General features: G+C 42.1%; 1 protein-coding gene across 1 annotated transcript in view; it reads right to left on the bottom strand.

Annotated features, from left to right (window-relative positions):
* adgrb2 (adhesion G protein-coupled receptor B2) overlaps positions 1-20,495 on the bottom strand; it is a 133,746-nt gene that overhangs the window by 3,580 nt on the left and 109,671 nt on the right. Inside the window, exons 27-33 of the mRNA XM_041053130.1 lie at positions 19,148-19,429; positions 16,895-16,934; positions 16,434-16,448; positions 14,976-15,148; positions 14,077-14,784; positions 11,498-11,533; positions 9,393-9,506 (exon numbers count right to left, since the gene is read on the bottom strand). Of these exons, the coding sequence (XP_040909064.1) occupies positions 9,393-9,506; positions 11,498-11,533; positions 14,077-14,784; positions 14,976-15,148; positions 16,434-16,448; positions 16,895-16,934; positions 19,148-19,429 (1,368 nt within the window). The remainder of the gene's footprint in view (positions 1-9,392; positions 9,507-11,497; positions 11,534-14,076; positions 14,785-14,975; positions 15,149-16,433; positions 16,449-16,894; positions 16,935-19,147; positions 19,430-20,495) is intronic.

The raw sequence follows: 20,495 nt of genomic DNA, 5'->3' as shown, positions 1-20,495 counted from the left end.
TGGTATTGCACTTCTTCTGGTAGCAATGTGGACGGGATAGCAGCTTAATATAGTACTGCATATGCGTGTGTGTGCGTGTCATGAACTTTCTGAATCCCAGTCTACCTGAAGTCTGCGCCCAGATTTATTCCCTATAGTGGCTCTAACAAGCCATCTAATATTGAGCATATTGACTGGAGTTTTTTTTTTGTGGTTATTGTAAAAAAGTTCCTGCAACACACAAGTTTATGTTCTTCTTTAATTTTTCTTTCTGTAAAAAGCAGTCGACAAAATTGTTTGGGAGTTTTGATGTGTGGGTGGAGAAAAGACAAAATGACAAAGCTTTCCATGCTGATATGTAAAATCTAAGATTCACCCCTTCAGAGATTAAAACAGTTTCTATGTCTTAGCAGACCGCCTTGGGGTGTCATGATTTACTGTCACACTGGATATGATATGCTCATTAACTAGCTTAGACTAGATTTACTGAAAGTTGAAATTTCCAATTTGTTTACATCAGTTTGATACTTTCAGTCAACATATTTGACAGCTGCATCAGTGAGGGAGTATAACTAAATACATTTATTTAAGTACTGTACTAAAACACACATCAGAGATACTCTCAGAACGTGTGACTCCACCACATTAAACTCACAGCTTTACTTTGCAGTTACTTTACACATTAATATTTTTCAAGTAAAGCATATGATCTGTTTAGTTTTTTCCTCTTTGCCTTCCTTGTTTCCAAATGGCACATAATTTATTCTTTTTTTTAATCTATCATATTTGCTCTCCACTGACTTTTAAAAGCCTTTATATGTCAAGGTCGGGTGGCGGGATGGGCATCAACCACCTGCAATAGACTGCATTTATGGCAATTTATGAGGGACTTTTTTTTTTCTGGCCAGTTTCAATAACCATAATGAGTGCTTTTATTTTTCTGCCTCATCAGCCTTCAAAGTGTCAGAAGTGATTAAATAATTCACCTCTAAAAGCACAGTTTGTGCACCATCAGTGGTCGAGATGGAACCTGCAGTTTAGATTCTCATTCACTGATACCATACCTGAACAACGTCAACCATTTTGACAACTCACTTACAGTGCTCCCCTGTGGCTTTTTTTCAGAGGCATAAAGGGGTATAAAGTGCTTTCCATTATATTTTTTGCAGGAGTAAATAGAGCTATTGTGGCTGCAAGGGCCAAAAGACCCCTGAATACATTGCCTGTCTATCACTGGTAAAATTGCTGACAATCACCAATTGGAAATTTTGGCCAAGTCGCCCAATGCTAGAAGTTACAGGCAAGCTACACCAGACTCTGGGAGAAGATGCTACAAGCTGCAAGCATGACAAAGCTAAATGAAGAAAACCATTTGTAGGGATTCAGTGGGAAAGTAGATAGCAGGAAAAAAAGAAGCTACTGCACAAACATCTAAAGCCTTCTCGAGATGCCTCTGCAACAGAGTTGGTGGATGAGGCCCACTCTCTGCCACTCAAAGTACCCCTCATTTGGCCCACGGAATGGAAATCGTGTCTGAATGTGGGTGAGTAATGTGGCAGGCTGTCTATGGGAGATGATGGGGGAGGACAGGTGGTTGTCGGTAAGTGGGTGAACTTTACCTTTGTTGACTTGGATGCCCATGGTTCTGCTGACTGTCTGGCTACATTCAAACTGAAACATGACAACAAGCATGCAACACAAGGCCCCAGTCAGCCAACAAAGGACATAAACAGGAAACAAACAACAGAAAAAAAAATCAAAAAACAGAAATCAATAAAATGTAGCAAAGAAGCAAAGAAAAGACATACACTGAGTGTAAGGCCCAGATGAAACAAACTTAAATCACATTTATACATGAAGAAAATGAAAGTAACATCAAACTATGCATGAGATTGAGTGAGTGGATACCAGAACATGGCTGTCCTTTTACAGCTGTCAGTGGTCTTTGAGTCACTGAAGCAGAAACGGAGCATTTCAAGGTTTCTACGTGTTTGTTTAATTGTACCATCAAGATGATGATAGAACCCAGCACCAGCATAATTTATTAGGGGGGCACAGAAATAGACTAACTGGGCATAGCAGTCTTTAGCACCATTTACCCCTTAGCTGGGAAGGAATGTGTGTCACAAGTAATAAGTCCCTTCAAAGGAGCCAAATCCGGAGAATGTAGGGCAAATAAATTCCATTAGTGCAACACATTGCAAACAAACGAGCAATCAGACACACAGGCTTGGTTCGCTGCTGTCTGGGCCTGTGCAGTGCAGCGCAATGGAATCCAAGGCCAGCCTTCCTATAGTGAAAACAGTTCCAGCTAGTGGATTCGGCCTTTTTCACCTCGCTTTAATTGGCCCAAGGACACTAAATGAGCTAAATTAGTATTGTGCCTCTTGGTGCACGAAGCCAGTGTTAGGCTTGTTCCGCCTGGGCTAACCGTCCGCTCATTAGGAGCCACTGATAGAGCCAGTGTGCTAAAGCCACACTCCGCCAGCCCTCACTTTTCATGGGCAATTTATGTGGAAGGATGAAAACAGTTGATGAGTTTATACTTGGCACGGAGATGGGGGCAAGGAAATAATTAAAAACAAGCTAATGAGAGGAATTAATTATTCAATTAATGCCTCAAACGTGCCACCGAGGGCTGAGTTTAGAGGGAGAAATGGGAAAATGAGGGACGCAGCAAGAGAGAAAATGTCAAGCCGGGAGGATGAATAGCGGGGAGAATGAGATATGAAGAGGAAGAAGAGGCGAGGACTTGCTTTATTGCTGGAATGTGAAATTGAAGCCCCTTAGCTTAATGCCAGCAAATTGACTATCAAGACCTGCAGGGTTTGCAAGTGCAGGCCAATTGCCCTCACTGAATCAACAAAAATTGGGTCTTTGTCATTTAAAATTATACATCTTCATTTTACATGAGATATCCTCAAAGCATACACATTACCTTAGCTAAATTTCTCTTCAGTGGCCTGAAAACATTGTTAGAATGTCAATAACAGACACTAACATTAACTGTGGATGCATAAAGACAGCACCCCAGGTCGCACCTCTCTTTTATGGGGCAGGATAATGGCAGAACCCTCTAAGACTATACCACAATATATTTCTATATGTAGCCTAACAGAGTAGGATTTCATTGTAGAATTAACACACATGCCTACAGCCATTTAGGTTGAATTGCAATACATCTTTCATAGGAATAGGAAATGCGCTCGCTGTCCCTGCTCTGATCTAGCATGAGTGAAATCACAACAAAGTAGAGTACTTGTTTCCTTTGTCTTTCTCTCCATCCCACTGCGTTCGGCACAACTCCACACTGTCTATCTGAAGAGGGAAGCCAAGGATGCTTCATTTAATCAAGAACACAGCAGACGATGGGATGGAAATATATCCCATTTGAGAGCTAAAAAATGCATCAGCCAGGCCATTATGCAGTGCAAACACTCTCTCTCTCTTTCTCACACACACACACACACACACACACACACACACACACACACACACACACACACACACACACACACACACACACACACACACACACACACACACACACACACACAGATACAGACCGGCCATCCCACACACAGAGAGGCACAACACTGCATCATTGGGCACTGCATGCAAATTTGTGTTATGACCTTCTGAACCCTGTGGAGAGGAGAGAAAACGATACTTCCACAATGACAGAGACCAAGAAGCTAAATATTAGTGCAGACATTAATGCTTAAGCATACTGAGTTGCAAACTACATCCACTCTGTCTTTCAATAACCCCACTGACTCCATTTGTATCATGTCTCCATTATGGGAGACACAATGGAAATGGATTCCATTCCTCTGCTAGCCATATGGCCCCTGTCAGAGCATGAACTGTACTTAAAACTGAGCAGATTTGAATTTGTTTTTGTCATTAGCATTAATGTGAAGCCCACTTTCTATTCACTTCACTGGAGCATAATACAAGTGTATTATGTATAATATGACACTACAGACATTATTCTTTTACTGGGGCTAACAACTATCTGTGCCTATATAAATATATAAAACATTTGATTCAAGGTTAGCCACTGTCGTTTTGATGTCAACAAAGCAAAATAATAGCTAAGAAGTTAACATTTTCTCACTGTGACTGCTATAACTCTTGCAGCCGGTTTTCAGAATGCAAACAAGTTGCTATGCATCTTTCTGCATTAAAAATGCACACGGATGTCTGAAACCGGCAGGAGAGATATATGTTTGTGTCACAGCCTGCAAGTGACCTTTCTTAGCCATAGTTTACCAGTTAGACATTTTGCTGAGTAGAATTTAAAGGTCATGCATATGTATTTCAAAAATATCAACAGAATATGTAACAGAGGACAACATGCACATTTATTTATTTTCGACGTACAGGAATAGCTCTGCTAACGTCAGTGACCTAATAGAAAAGACAAACAAGGTGATTTTCAGCGCTGAGGTTAACGGGGTGTCTTGCAATATCATGTCTGCACCCCCTCTTCTTTCCAGTCTTGTGTTTCGCCTTCATTTCCGTCTGTTTAGCATAACACTGAGTCATCATTTAGCAGCCTCCTTCTATTGGCGAGGTAAATATAGGGATTACCAGTTACCCGGCAACATAGAGTTAACAAAAGTATGAGGGGGTGGAATGGAGCAGGAAGAAAGACAAGAAAAGCATGAAATCAAGAGATTGAAGTATGTGGATTCTATCTGTGATGGCACATGTAATGCCCAAGACTACTTTAAGCCCAGTGCACTTACACAGAAAATTGGATAAGATGTGACAGCAAAAAAAAAAAAAAGTGTGGGACATTTTCTGATATCCACTCATATGCTCAACACAGCCAACACAGAGATCCTACCTTTCCTCAGAGGTACAATGGATCAGGTCTCTTTTGACCCCCATAAGCCTTTGTGATATTTCTGAGAGTTTCTCATCAGCACCCATACAAAATGCATCGTGTTGGGCCCTTTTCAGTGCCAATAAGTGAGTTTATGAACAGAATATCATGGTTTATGAGGTGGTTATAAATTAGTTTGAATGGGTCATTGTCTTTATGAACTGATTTATCACTTGGTTAGGGTGTTTACATCATAAGATTTAACTCTGGCACTGAAATGGACATGACTATATGGATTGTCCCACCACACTGTGGACTACAGTAATGAAAACACATCCCCAAACCAACAACAAATCCATCTCTCTGGTTATAGTGATTCTAGAGTGTATAGTTCAATATGGATTTGTATAGGAGTTGATGGAGGAATGGGAAACTAGCATTCATTGGATGAATGCAAAAAAAACCAAGGGATTTAAGCTGTGATGCACAGAACCTTTACACCACCACACGATTAGGGGGAATCATCTACCATTGAGGCTCATCAAATACATTCACTTCACTATGAGACAGTGCTGGCAGGAAGCAGATGAGGAGCTACATGGAGTAATCGCATACTTTGACACTGTGTTAATGCACAGAATTATAGTCTTGAAATTGTAGGCTTTTTGGTGTTGCACGCACACTGAGCTACTGTTGCTACACCTGTCAAGCTTTCGATTCTTGTAAAGCTCATATGCAGTTTACAATGATAACAGCAGCAGATTTATCATCAAAATTCTTAGGAGCTTTTGAAACAAAGGCTCCTTGATTTCAAACAGATGTAGACAAAAGTAGACAAAAGTTTCTCATTTTTAGTTGGTAACCATCAACTCAGCTGTAGCTAGTTAGCTTTGGCATGGTCAGTTGTTTTAAATTGCTGTCCTGGGCTGACTTTTTAATGTTTTCAGCTAACTTTTTTTAAAAGGGGAATCTTTAAAGAAGGGTCTTAACTATGTCCTTGATGGCTGCATACATGCTGAAAGGCTTAAGCTAAAGCTGCATGTCCAGGGCAAAATGTCAGGATCCTCAGCATCTACGTGCTTTATTAGTCATAGTAATATTTAATATGATGAGGAGAAATCTAAGATCTAATATTTTATGTTTCATGTTATTTTGCATTTTATGTGTTTGGCAAACTTAAGTCTACCTCGGGTAGGATTGGCTGGGGTTGCTCGAGTGTAAACTTTTCCAAATCCAATAAAGAGCAGGAGTAGTATCTTTAACCTAAACTCTGACAGCATCCTGGACCAACTTCCAGAGAGTAGAAAATACAGTGTGAATGTGGTAACCATGAAAGGGCTATTTATTTATTTATTTATTTATTTATTCATTCATTTATTTATTTTTACAAACTGCAACTGTACTCCTTGGCCCTTGAGCTAGTTAACTGGACATGCGATTGCAGCTTACATTAACAGATGAGGTAATGAATGTCACTTTTGCTCTTTCTGGTTTTGGAAAAACTATAAAAATAAGACGCCACCCTCCAAATTCATTACTATAAATGCTCATGACTGTTTTGCTCTCACTGCAGCCACATATACATACACCGCTTCAACATGTGGAGAAATCCAAAGCTTGACAGGCCTGCCGTGGCTCGTTAGAATTGCTAAGCTATGATTGCACATACAATCACTGTTTGCGGGAGGAGTTTAACCAACAGTCAATTACATGTGAAATGTACATTATTGCAGCATGAAAACACAGCTGCAGAACAAAAAGTGGCAAACTATGGGGTACGTACATGTAGCACATCAACTCATCTGCCTGCTTTAGAGTGAGTTAGAGGGGCTCTACTGCACGATGTTTATGTGGGGTTTAGCATGTCTTACGTTGACTTTCTTTGTAAACGAGGGAAGTTCTGCGCACTAGCGACGGCTCAGTGTTGTGCCTCGGTGGAGGGGGAGGGGGGACCTGTGGTGGACGAACACCCGCCACGGTGATTAGAGGGAGTTACAGGGTATTTAGGGTCTGGGTTAAAATACTGTTTAGGCACTTTAAAGGAGAGAGAGGCCTGCAAAAATCAGGGGGGGTTAATTCGTTTTTGAGGTAGGCTTTCATTGCTTGAGGTAGATGAGTCATCATTAGGCAGGTAAGGGGGAGTGAGGGTTTTCTTTCTGCTAATATTGCCTGGATCAGGCCAACGTCCTTCATCATTTAAAGGTGAGATGCTCAGTAGAGCCTGTCCTTAAATGACCAAGTCAATTGGCCATATGAAGTTATCAGCTTCCACAGAACTTTGGGTATCCAACCATGTGAAAATATCCTTGTGAAATGCAATTATGTTTGCAATGAAATCACAGCACTCATGTAATATATGTGAAAATTGCTGTCAGTGTCTGTCATATGGCATAGAGAGGAGGTTATTAACGTTATTATGAAACGATTATATCATTACTCATGCAGTAATTGTCTCCTAAACACAGTTTACGTGCTTCAAACACAGGCAGTACAACACACTTATCTCAAACATAAAAACAGAACAACACACAAACAAAAAGGAACAAGTGGACACACTCACACACACACACTCTTGCTCCTATACACACATGGAATGGCGTGTGTGGCAGCATGCCACACACGTAGGCACTATAATATGCAAGTGTACGGACACGCACGCCCACCCACACAGATACACACACACACCCTTCTCATCTCCATAATTACTGTATAGTCAGCATGTCCGTGTCTGGGGGTGACTCTCAAAGTGAGATGTTGACAACAGCAGAGCTAAACTCAAGCTGGGTCCTGTCAAAGGCCTGACACTGATAGCATTATCCGTGTAATTATTCACAGTTAAGTGAACTGCCTACTTACTTTTAACATAATGGATTTGGATGAGTAAGCCATAAGCTGCCCTTTCATTTCATAACTTACATGACGTCACTAACCCAGAGGAAATGTGCATTCCGCAATTTGTCTTAATTAGTTTAAATACAGCCTATCTATTATTCGTGGCTGGCCTTTCATTTCTTTTACATTTGGGCACAATCTCAAAGCACACCTGAGCTCCCTCCGAGGCACATTAGCATGCGGCGGCTCAACTGTTAAGAACCACAGACTTCTAATATATGGCTCATGCCTTTGCAAGCAGCCTGCCATTTTTCTTCTCTTCCATAAAATATTTGCTTGGCATTAATGAATGGGGAGTCAGCCAGTGCTTCTGAAAATCTTGATCAAGACGTTGAGCAAATAAGGAATGAAGGAAAAGGCCGGTTTGGCATTGGGAAATGGCAGCATGTTTGCACGTGTGTGTGGGTGTGTGTGTGTATACAGTAAGTGTGTGGCTACATGGCACGCAGACTATGAGAGATGTCAGGCTGGCTTCTGTTCCTCTCCTGGCAGTGTAAATTAGATGTGAACCAGCATGCTGCCCATGCCAGGGGAAAGTACACCTATCAAGGCTGACTAACTCATCATGGCTCTATGCACTGAAGCTCAGCAGATGAGGGGAGTGCGAGCGTGTGCATGTGTGTTTAAATTTTAATGACACTGGCCCTCTGAAGGTCAGTGCGGAGCAAGCAGGGACTCTTTCGTCTGCTGCTAATGGTGTATTAATGATTCAAAGATGCTTCTGCGTCTCACGCGCACAGGTGCCCACCCAAGCACCCCACTCACACACACACCCACCTACTGTAACCACCCACACAGACACACACATACATACACAAACACACACTTACACAAACACATACAGTACATAAACAATGAATCCATTAAACAGACATATTAACCAGTGTGACAGGCAAAGACAAAGCACTTGTGGGTATAAACGTGGTGGGTTTTTTTTTGTTTTTTTTTTAGCGGCGCATTATGGTGAGGTGAGAAATAGTCTCACAGGTCTTAAATTACAGAATTTGGATTTCATTATCAGGCTACCATTGATTATCCTTCAGCTAACAGCTCATGTGATCAACTTTTTTTTGACAGGTATTTAATAAGGCACTAACCAGAAGTGAGAATGAATTCAGTTCAGGCCAATTACATTGTACATATTTACACTAAGAAAGCGGAAATAGAATGTGCATCTAAAGTTGTATTTAAGAGGTAGAAATTGTTCAATCCTCCACAGATAATAAGTACAGCAGTGAATTAATCAATTGGTGGAAAAAATATATATAATATTCACATTACATTCAAGTTCCCTTGTTAGAGCAAATAATGTTTTCGCATTTCTAAGGCAGCAATTTGGCTGGAAAAAAAAAGAGATACCATAATGAGTACAACCACTTTCAAAAGTACCTCATGTTTGTAAATGACTAGGAGCTATGCTCAGAATTTTTATGACTATAATTGTCTGAAAGCTGCATTTAAAAGTAAATGCATTGTCAGTATAGTGCTGATAACATTTAACTAGTGCTGACCACATTCTGTGAAGCATATATATCTATTTTGATCTGCACAGAAGTCAGTCTTTGCTTTTCAGTGTCAATTCTTTAGTGTTAACGGGGTGGGGTTTTAGGGCTGTGACAAAGTGTGAAGGGGAGTGGAGGTGCAGGGGTACAATGGGTTCCCATCCTCTTTTGGGCAATGGTCTTACCTTGAATGTGGACATGGCTGCGTCCCTGTTATACCTGTCTATGGTGTGGAACTTGGACGAGTGGTTGAGCTCATGGTACAGCTCAGAATGTCTTTTGCGAGTGTGCATCACTTTCTGGAAGGGAAGAAAGGAAGGGACAGCAAAAAATGAACCAAACAGAAACAAAAAAAAAAAAAAAACGAAACAAAAAAAGCAAAAGGAAGGGGGGCCAGTATATGGACAGGCAGGGGAAGGGGAATGGGTAAAAGGCCGAGGTACTGCAGTGATGCCAGCCATGGAAAGGGGTTAGAGAGGGATGCCGCCAGATCGACTGATTGCTGGCTCATGCTCATACATCATCCACTTCCTCAGTCTTTAAGAATTTGGCAACTGAGAGTGCTGCAGAGGAGCACTTTAAGTGAAAATTTGATGAAAATGACTGACAGAAATGTCATTGTTACAGACCGGCGCTTGTGGTAGCTGGTGGTCCTGTTAACTCAGGATTTTGTCTAACTCATTAAACATCCAACAGATGGACTGGATCTGGCCCTAATGAAAGGATATTTGACAGAGACTGCCTTCCCTGTGTTCTGAATAAGTCTGTCTACATGGCAGCTAAATCCAGATCTTTAATTCTCTGACAGCAAACTGCATTTGTCAGTGCCACTGCTGTTGTCTCTCTGTGCTAATGGCCAGTGCTGGAGCTGCTCGACAGTGGCTAATCGTCAAAGCAGCTTGCAAGGCTGAAAGTGACACAGGGGCAAGATGCCAGCACTCACACCCGCACACTTACCGGCCAGGATTGGCGATTAGCACTGGCTCCAATAACTTCAGAGTGGGCGCTCTCAGCTCTCAGAAACTCTCAGCTCTGCTCAGCTAAGGTGCAACTAATTCCTTGCTGCGTGTCTTTCTGCTGCTATGCATTTTGCTTCCCTTTTTGTCTTTGGCATATCATTGTCTGAGTCATACAGCTTTAGGTCAAATGTAACCTGAGAAAACTGTGACCTAAGGTAGGTGTTTTGACTGTTGTTTTTGAAATATCTCTCACTTTAAGTGTAATGCTAAGTCACTGGAGTACCCCTTTAAGTATTCAGGAGAGTATTATTTCCTCTAAAAGGCTATATTCTTAATTGAATTTAAAACTACTCAGAAAGTTTAAAGTTAATTTCTGACAGTCTAAGAAGGTGGGCAAACTCAGTTTAAGAAAAAAAAATGGCTGAAGATGAGTTTGCCTTCCATTAAATCATGGAAGTGTACACTTCCTTATTTTAGTGGTTCTCCAATGTCAACCTCTTTCTCAAAAGTCAATAGTCAATTGATGAGAAAAGAGTTGATTTCCAGGAGAGCCAGTCTCCTTGTTCATGGAGGGGCCACTAATAACTCTCCAGTAAATTTGCCGGATAAGTAAAATGATCAGCCATAGTCACTGTTAGTAGCTTGTCATCACTCATACCCTCTATATGCAGAATATATCTCCATGGTGGAAGGTGAATGTCCAGTCTTTACAACAGTTAAAATGACACTGAAATCGCACAAAAAAAAAAAGGCAGCAGAACAAAGGGAGGTACACTAATTTCACTCTGGTTTTTGCAAGAGCATACTTAGAGAGACTGGAGATTCACAGGACACCCAGGTCATTCTAACACAAACATACTCACACATTGCCAACCCATGTCGTTCCAACAGATATAACCAGCCAATCAACTACGGTCACATATGTTTCGACCCAGAACTAAATTACTTGTGTTCATTCAGACACAAAAAGCACTCTACTTTGCTGTTTCTTCAACCAGGACCCCAACAATGACATGACAGCATCATTTGCTTCAATTGTACATGTCAGTGTGATGTTTTTGTTCCCACAAGGCTATGTTAAATTGAAACAAGAATTCATTCAGTAAGACAGAGAATAGGTAGGGGAAAGGTTTAAGGCCACTGTTGGAGAAACAGCATACCGTGTAAGGTAGATCTAAAACAGTTCATTGTTCTAAATGCAAGGGAGACACAGGTGCCAAGGGGAGGGGTTTAGCAATGCTTTTTGCTCCTCTATGCGTTACTCAAGTCCTGGCAGAAGCACAAGAAAGCAGAGACAGGCTGATGACAGGGGGTGAGGTCAGAGATCTTACCTCGAAGTCCAGCTCAGAGTACCGTACTCTTTTCCTCTGGAAGAGGAAGGGGGGCAGGGGGAGAGAAGAAAGCATCAATGACCACCCCTCGACCACTATTGAACTTTAGACCTCTCTATCTCAGTCTCTTTGTGGATCTCTCAGAGCCATTCTTCAGTACCAAGAAGAGGTCTAATATGCTCTATCTGCCCAACATGATACAGATATTCTTGCAAATGTCAAAGCAAAAAGCAAATTATTCAGTCTATTTCAATGTAATGAGATTAGTGAAGTGGAATAACCCAGAATTAGAATGAAATAATAATTTCTCGGCTCACATAGTCTCAAATACAATCATTACAACTCCAGCATGAATCATCCTCTTTGCTATTTTTGGAGAATTTGTAGGAGATTTGTTGGAGATTGTTCCGATTAAAAGAGCTGCAACAAACATATGAGAAATGGTTTTCATTCTCTAATCTTGTTTGGACCCCACTGCTCTACTCTTAAGTGCCTCCTTCGCGATAGCGAGTGGCACACAAGCCGCCAATTTAACAGCTGCAGACATTTCCAACTCATCTGGCCCTGACATTGCATTGCATTACATTCCATCTCCGACTTCCTATCTGGCTCTCACTGTCTGCCAGATTTGCATTTGGCAGGGAGAGGAGCTGCTCTCCACAGTTAGTTAAAAGCTGTATTCATTCTGTCAAAGGGCAGAGTTGCTGATCTGATGCTATGGCAGCCAAAGATTTTGAAGGTAAAGGAATGCAAACGGATAGAGAGGTAAGTTTCTTCTCTAAGATGTCCCCTTCACTTTGTGAATTCACCCATCCCTGCTTGTAAAACACAAAGCAATTACTGTCCCCTCTGCAGAGAAATCCTTACCTTAAACAGAGCAATTCCGAGATTGAGTTTGCTTTGTATACATATGGTGGACATGCAACATGCATATACACGCAGTATATTGCATGTTTTGGTGAGGATACATAGAGAGCACTCACTAACTCACTCATACAAAATTCATAAGGAATCCCTTGCTCCTGTATGATGGCGTGATGGCCCTAAAAGAAATACCCAGCTACATACACATTAGTTTTTCATGAGTTTGCCTACATTTATTAAACAGAGGAGACCGTATGATAATCTGACCTCTATAGCCAATAGTTTGTTGTAAGAAGATAATTTATATTTCAATCCTCCCCCCACTGGTCTATATACCACGACGATAGGATAATAGACCTTGTGAACCTTTTATCCCGCGTGGACTAGATAATTTAGAGTTAAAATTTACAATCCCCTAACTAAAGATCAACAGTGAAATGAACATTGTTGAGTACATTTACGTGATCCCTCCATTAGCCGTCACCGTATTTGAATTGGGGGAGTAAAACACTACTGTGATTTAATCTTGAGAGGCACGCTCTGATATCCATCTCCAAATCAAGCATATTCAAATAGGGTAAAATTATAGCAGTAAATTACATCCCACAGGTTTCTCTTCCCCCCAGTTTTTTTGGTATTCATGAGTGCACTCGTAGCTCTTCTGACAGTGATTTTTTATGAGTTTTAATGACTCGTCCTTAACGTCCTCAGCCCTAAATGAAGCATCTGCACTTTTCAGGGAAAGTGTCGTTTCCATCTCTTTAATCAACCTTGTGAGTCAGCAAGATGCCATAGGGGGAAGATCCAAAGTGTGTGTATGTGTATATGTGTGTTCATGTGTCCATGTTATTGTGTGCTAGTTTTTGGGTGTATGTACATCAGTGTGTGTGTGTGTGTGTGTGTGTGTGTGTAAAATTGAGGTGGACTGAGAGACATTCACCAGGGGTATTTCCTCCGATCCTGTCTGTCTCAGTCCATCTGCTATGCCACCTTGTACAGTTAGGAGGGGGTATCAACCACACATTACATGCACGCATGCATCCACGCTCGCACACACACATACACTCCCACACACTAAACTAAGACGAAGCTATCTGCCATAATGAGAATAACTCATTTCGATGCTCATTTACTCAGTCAGCAGCAATAAATACTACTCAGCTGAAAATTATAGCAGTTATAGCTATAGCAGACTTCGAAGGCACACAACAGTGCTATTATCGTAGCATGTTAGACATACTGTTAACGTATAAGATTTTTTGACTTGTTTGAAAGCCACACTTGCGGATATTAGCCAAACTCACTTCTTCTTCCCATGTCTTTTTGTAGTCATAGACACATGACACAAGCTATTCAGCCGAGAATTGGCTATTACATCTTATTTTTCCCAAGGTAAAAAGAATAGCATTCTTTAACTAGGTAACATTAAATGCAAATAGTCTTTTTTTGTTTAAAATAATGGAAAGTGTTTAAAGTCCTTACATAGACAAAATGGCACATTAAATGACTGGATCTTTTTTTGCCAAGCACTTCCTCCCACTTGCTCACTTTCTCTTCTCTTTATCAATCCACCACTGTAACTTCACTTATATAGCTATACCACCACTACACCCATAACATTAACCCATGCGGCTCAGATGAAAGGTGGATATAGTGAGGAAGCTCCATCACCACTGGGAACCTTTCCTTCTCTCATCCCTCAACCTTTCACCCACCTCCAGGGATCCTGCTGAGAGGCTGGTGTTGGCGTTGGTACTGCCCAGGTTGCGTGGCAGGGTCCTGGTTCTCTCCACTGTAGTGCCCCCCGTCAGAATCTGTCGGACCGATGGCCTCTGGCCCGGCTTCAGTTGGAGCGAATGCCCGTGGGAGTGCATGTGTCCTCCGTGGGAGTGTACAAGACCACCCTGAGCCACCATGTGGCCGTGCCCGTGGGGCATGGTTTTGATCGTCCCATAGGAGCGGTTGAGGTTCATGGTGATGTTCATGTCGCCCACACTGGACGGCACAAAATCCGCTGGGTAGGCCTCGCTCTCAGCTGGGTGGAGGGTCAGGGGAGAGGGAGGTGGAGGGAAGGGAGGATCCTCCACCGCGATGTTGAGAGGCTTGTCCTCGCCCCCCAGTCCCAGGCCTCCTCCTTGGGAGGAGGGTGCTGGAGGTTTGAGACTGACCGTCCTACGAGGTAAGACCATGTAGTCTCCCTCCCCTCCTCCCCCACTTCCTCCCCCTCCTCCTCCGCTTCCAGCGCTTCCATCCTGGGAATTGTTGGAGGAAGCGGGCGGCCGCGCCCAGCCCAGGCCACTCTCGGTGCACAGGTAGATTGGAGCGCCGCTGCGCTGCTGCCCCTGCTGCCTCTGCTGATCCACATTCACCTCCTTCTTTAGGGGCGTCTCACTCAGCTCATTGAGACCTCCAAGGGGTGGAACCTTTGGGGAAAAAAAGCAGGAAATCAACTGCTTAGCCACATGTAGATCAAACACATAATGGGGTATAACACTGGAGGCAAGAGAATCTTTAATCTTATCTGTATTTCTGCTCTTTTTCTGGACAGATAAATTGAGCCAAGCATTACACTGATGGTCTAATTTGTCAGTCAGCATAAACTCCAGTCCCGTACCTGTACAATGAGGTTGGGAGGGGGAATGTTCCCAGGGAGGGAGCTGAAGTTGACTCCAACTCCCCCCTCTTGATGGGCCGCCAGCTTGGGATCATCCTCATCATCCAGCGAGATACGGGAAAGGGTCCCAGTGATGGTGGCTGGGTTACAGGTGTTGACCTCCTTGAAAATGACTGGAGGGCGATGCGAGGAGAGAAGGGAAGCCATGGAGAGAGGGGGGGGGGGGGGGGCATAGGATAGGGATGCAGGAGTTAGGGTAGTTGGTGAAAGGGAAAAAAGAAGCAGAGGTGAGGAGTTTATTTGAGGGGTAGAAGAAGGGACAAGAGGAATATTTGGAATGAAAAAGAGGAATGGAGATTAAATGGAAAGGAATATGTTATAATTTATGCCAAATAGAAGACATTTGACAGAGAGGTAGACAAAACAGACACATAAGACATAAATTAGGTATTGATATTGAAGTTTGTTTGCTACTTTGATTTGGCCGTGAGACAGATTGCACCTCCAAAGAAAAGTTTTACTTCTCATTTCGGGCTTACATGCTTCACTGTAACTAAGATGAGTTTTGCTTGTGACACTGTGACCTTAAGACTTCCTCCATCTCAAGATTTGCTGGTCAGCCAGGATTTTTATTAGCTTGGAGAAAGAGCCCTCGGTGCAAAGTGCTGTGTGCTTCAAATGAAATGGAGCCAAAGTCCCTTGCTACCGAGTCCTGTCCCATATCTCGCTCTCCAGCTTATTACTCCCGTACCAGGGGGAGTCTGTTTGTGTTTATGTGCTTTAATAACATTAAACTACTTACTTTTGGGTTAGCTTTCATGCATGTTGTTCAGAAAAAAAACAGATGCTGTACATTTCTAGAAAAGCTACTCCAAAATTACCTATGACATGCTGATGAGACACGATGTTTGATCACAACTTATATCAATCTATCATCACAATCAAACACAACTCAAACCATCTGGAAGTTCATGCTAGACATCATGCTCATTCTGTCACCATCAGAGGGAAGAATACTTACTCTGTGCCCCCCCCCGCCCCAAATCCAATTTTAGACCAAAGCATGTAGCACTGACCATTTTCACATAGCCTGACAAAATGTCAGGCTACACATTTGATCAAACACTGAAGCTGGATCCTGCTGAGTCTGAGCAGACCAGCAAGGTCACTGGCTGAGTACAGAAACCAGCATTTTCTCTGTTTCACCGTCCTGTTGGTGCAACGCGATGTGAAAGGACTGGACTTGTTGTGGGAACCAGTCTGATCCCTTCAAATCTGCATCCAACAGTGGAGCCCCAGAGAATTACCTATAGACGAATCTGGCCGTTGTTTTAATGTGTTGTGGTCGAACTCAACATTCTGCAGTTTCACCTACGACCTGGATTCGTCTATAGGAGTTATTGAAGTCTGAGGGAAGACCAGGCAGTGTTAAATAGGTCAGTTAGGTGCAAAACTTACATGGGTGTCCTCTCTCTGCAAGGGTGGAGGGGGAAAGTGACGCTGTGTTAATATTTCAAAGCACAACATAAACGATATTGTGGTACATTTGTACACATTTTAACACAGACACACACGAGACCATCATCACCAGCAAGTGAAACAGGTCTGAGCACATTCAGGGGTGTTATTATCATGCACAATTAAACACAGTCTCATCCAAACATATGCTCGCTGAACACTTACTGGGCAGAATCAGTGTGATTGATAAGGCATAATAATTTGCGCATAACTGTGTCAAAACGTAGCACATCATCGCCTGTCATTTCATCAACATGCACAGCAGCAAACTAGGAATGTAAACAGATCCCCTTTGCCTCTCTGCAGTGCTAATCCTGTGTTGGACAATGGAAGATAAAAAACAAAAAAAGAAGACAAAGGGAAAAGAGGGAAAGAGAAATCAGGTGGAAGGGAGCGCTCACCTGTTTGACATGCCAAGTCCACGTCCTTCTCAAAATCCGTCTGAGAGAAAGAGAGGCAGGGTAAGGAGGAGAGGAAACATATTGAGTGTGTGCATGTACATTCACTACATTAGCAGCAGAACAGGCCCGATGAGTGATTGGATCTCGAATGGTTATACTGTATCCAATGAGTCTGATGCTCGAATTTGACTGTATAGAAGAGGATAGGATCTGTTGCCATGGTGACACTTGCCCTCTATGAACAAGAAAAAAAAAAAAGATGTACCACAAATGTTCAGTTTTCATTTCTTTAGAGCAAATATGTCCAAAGCTCTTTGTTGTCCAATGTTGTCTGATTGGCAGATACTGCTGCTACTTTGCTTCATGATGTTGTACCGGTTCACAGCAGCAGATCCAAATACAGACTTTGAGAAAGAGCAGCAGAACGCTGTGGTGTTTTGCCAGCTACGTAATGCTAGTGTATGCCTCATCAGTCACCTTGGTGTTGTCTGAATGGAAACAGGGATAGAAATTTACACAGCAGCAAAACTATTATCTGCAGTGCAAGGTGAAAAGGAACTTTGCTGTCTTCTAGCTGAGTCTTTTCTTAGACTGGAAAAAAATATATAATGTAAAACTCCAATGCTTTTACAATTTATTCCCACCGCCAACCTAAATGCAAACATCCACACAGCACTGAATAACCTGCACCCAATATTCAGATTTTATGTAGATTAGGTATTTTGGGCACAGTCAAAAATGATGTTTATTTGCTTTGATCTCGAATTCACTTGAGGAATGAGGGATGGCACTACTCCTTGGGGTAAAGAAAAACTCTGAAACCCAGAAGGCGGCAGATTAAATGAAGAAGTATTGTCTCCAAAATGGCCACCACGCAAGTTTCCCTAAACTTTACTGAAAGTGAAGCTCATTGCTATGCAGCTGTGGTCCTCCCTTCTCTCACCATAGAGCCTCCTCCTGTCCTCAGTGGGATTCACTTACAAAAGCCTTTGTTTGGATAATAAACTACAGATTTTAGACAGTTTGGGCACGCCACAGAGGCAAAGAGAAGAGGAAAGGGGGGAAATGAAATATTGAAAGAGAGAAGGAGAGAATATGTAAAGGTCTCAGAGGAGCGGAAAAGCTCTTAGTACGTAAATCACCCGCAGCACCATAGATGGGTCTCTACTAAATGAACAAATGAGGATATGAAAGAAACCTCTCTCTCTTTCTCTCAGTCTCTCTCTCCACTCCAAATTGAGTAAAACAGCTCCTCTTTATTTTAACTATCAAACACTGTCTCTGAAAAAGGTCACAGGTTAAGTACAGTGAATCATCAACAACAACTGTTTGGCAAAAAAGACCATGAGGGAATACAGTCCAATTGAGTCCTATAGTAAAGATTGAGTTAACATACTAAAGCATAAGGCATTCCAGGTTGAGATTGCTGCTGAACTCAGTGCAAGAGCTATACTATAAATACATAATATTTTGGCTCACCTTGCAACATTGCAAGTGGTACTTTCTATTTATACAGCAGAACTACTCCTACTTAGATTTAAAGGTGCAATATGTAATCAAAACAAACTTTGATGCCATGATGACTTTTTTTTTGGTTAAAGGAATAGTTTGACATTTTATTTTACATGTTTATTTGCCCTCTTGCTGAAAGTTAGATGAGAAGATTGATACCACTCTCACATCTGTATGCTAAAAATGAAGCAACAACCAGCAGCAGATTAGTTTGGCTTACCTTAGCACAAAGACAGGAAACAGGAGGAAACAGCAAGCCTGGCTCTGTCCAACAGTAGCTAACAAAATATGCCCACTGGAATCTCTAACCTCACTAATGCAGGACTATTTCTTGGCCGAGAGCAGTGACCTTGTGAAGACTCCACTGGTTGCCTGGTGGTCTCATGTCCCAAGACAAGACTCCAAAAAGTCACTGTGCCTCGCCAAGAAATGGTGCTGCACATAACCCTGTGTAAAACCACAAGATGACATTTTTGCACTTCATTTTTCATGCAGATTAAACAAAGATGTTAATCAGTTGCTATTTAGAGTAAAGACATTAGAGTGGTATTAATAATCTCATCTAACTCTTGGCAAGTAAGAAAGAAGGTGTAGGCCTCTCTCTCAAAATGTCAAATTCTTCCTTTTAATATTTGCTCATGTTTGTTGAAGAATATTGCTTTACAGATTGCACCTTCCTCCTTCTATCGACTTGACTACTCATAATTAGTTACGGCTGCGTCTTTTCTACAGGTGACATACTGGTTGGCTGCTGATGTGGTTGTGGACGTGATTATGGTTATGAGCATGGTTGTGGGTATTGTTCAGGATGGGGGTATGCTCATATGCGTGGCTGAGGGCTTGGGTGTAGTCTAGCCCAGGGTTGTGGTTGCTGCGGGGCAGACTGTGGTGACAGCCCTGGCCCTGGCATGCCTGGTGGCACGACGGTGGGAATGCCTGTGAGTGGGAAGCCGAGAGGCACGGGGATGTGCCGTAACGCAGAGAACCGCACTGTTGTCCACAGTAGCTCACATTTGGACATTTCTGATGGTATAAAAGAAATGAATGGAAAACATAAAGTTGAAATGTTAGAGGAGGACACAAAGGCAGTGTTAAAGAGGACAGTGCTGAGATTTAATCAGAGATTAATTAATTTTTGTAAAGGAGGCTTTGGTTCAACTTTAACAAGAAGGTGTAGCTACAGCCCTGCATCTTGCTGTTTCTAAATGTCAAGGGTTTAACACTGTAATGAGATTTCCTCTGAGTACAGCAAGAACACCTGAGAGGACGGTGTTCACTGTAATTGCTGATTGATGCTGATATTACTGGTGGCAGCCTCACCAAATTATCCATCACAATTAATGTTCCCAAGGGTATTCATACAACAGTTGTCCGTGCACATGTGCTGCTGTGAAAAGATTTCTTTAAAGTCATTCACATTTAGACAAACAAAACAAAACAAACTGGAGCCAACATGAAGGCTTATCAACTGTCTTCCTCAAGTGCAACCGTTGGCATAGCAACCACAGAGCACCACGAGCTTGTGTGTGTGATAACAATACATTTAACCAAAAATTAAATAAGCACAGTTTGACTATAATGCTCCTCTCGGTTATGAAAACAAAGAAAGAAAATGTGTCATAATAGGTTCCCTGTGCAGAATGATGGCTCCAAAGTTTAATCTTGATAACCTCAGAGGGGCGTTCAGAAACCCATAATCGTTACTGCAAACAGGTCTGAGGGAGAAATAAAGGGAACAGCGATGTGAGAGCTGCTCATGCTCTAATAGCAGCAGTTTGACCGTACTGACATTGGCAGGGCAGTTCGAGTCTATATGATTTATCACACTATTAGCCACATTTGGAACGCATACAATAACCTTACAGGACCTCTGTGCTCTTCAAATAAAGATGAAGAAGTTTAGGTTAAAAGTAAATAAAAGTGCTGAAGCGTCAGTTTTGGTAATACATGAGGTCCAGGTGGGAATCCTGAGTTATTGAATTACTGAGGTAAGTGAAAATGACAAGAATGTCAAAAATGCATTGATATTCATTTTAGCAGGATATTGTTTCAGAAAAGGTGCTTGTTGACAGCTTTTTTATGTCTTGTT

Source organism: Toxotes jaculatrix, chromosome 13, assembly GCF_017976425.1.
Source record: "Toxotes jaculatrix isolate fToxJac2 chromosome 13, fToxJac2.pri, whole genome shotgun sequence".
In the NCBI taxonomy this organism is placed as follows: Eukaryota; Metazoa; Chordata; class Actinopteri; family Toxotidae; genus Toxotes; species Toxotes jaculatrix.
The sequence above is the reverse complement of the archived record's forward strand: the minus strand, read 5'-3'. Positions and strand labels throughout refer to the sequence as shown.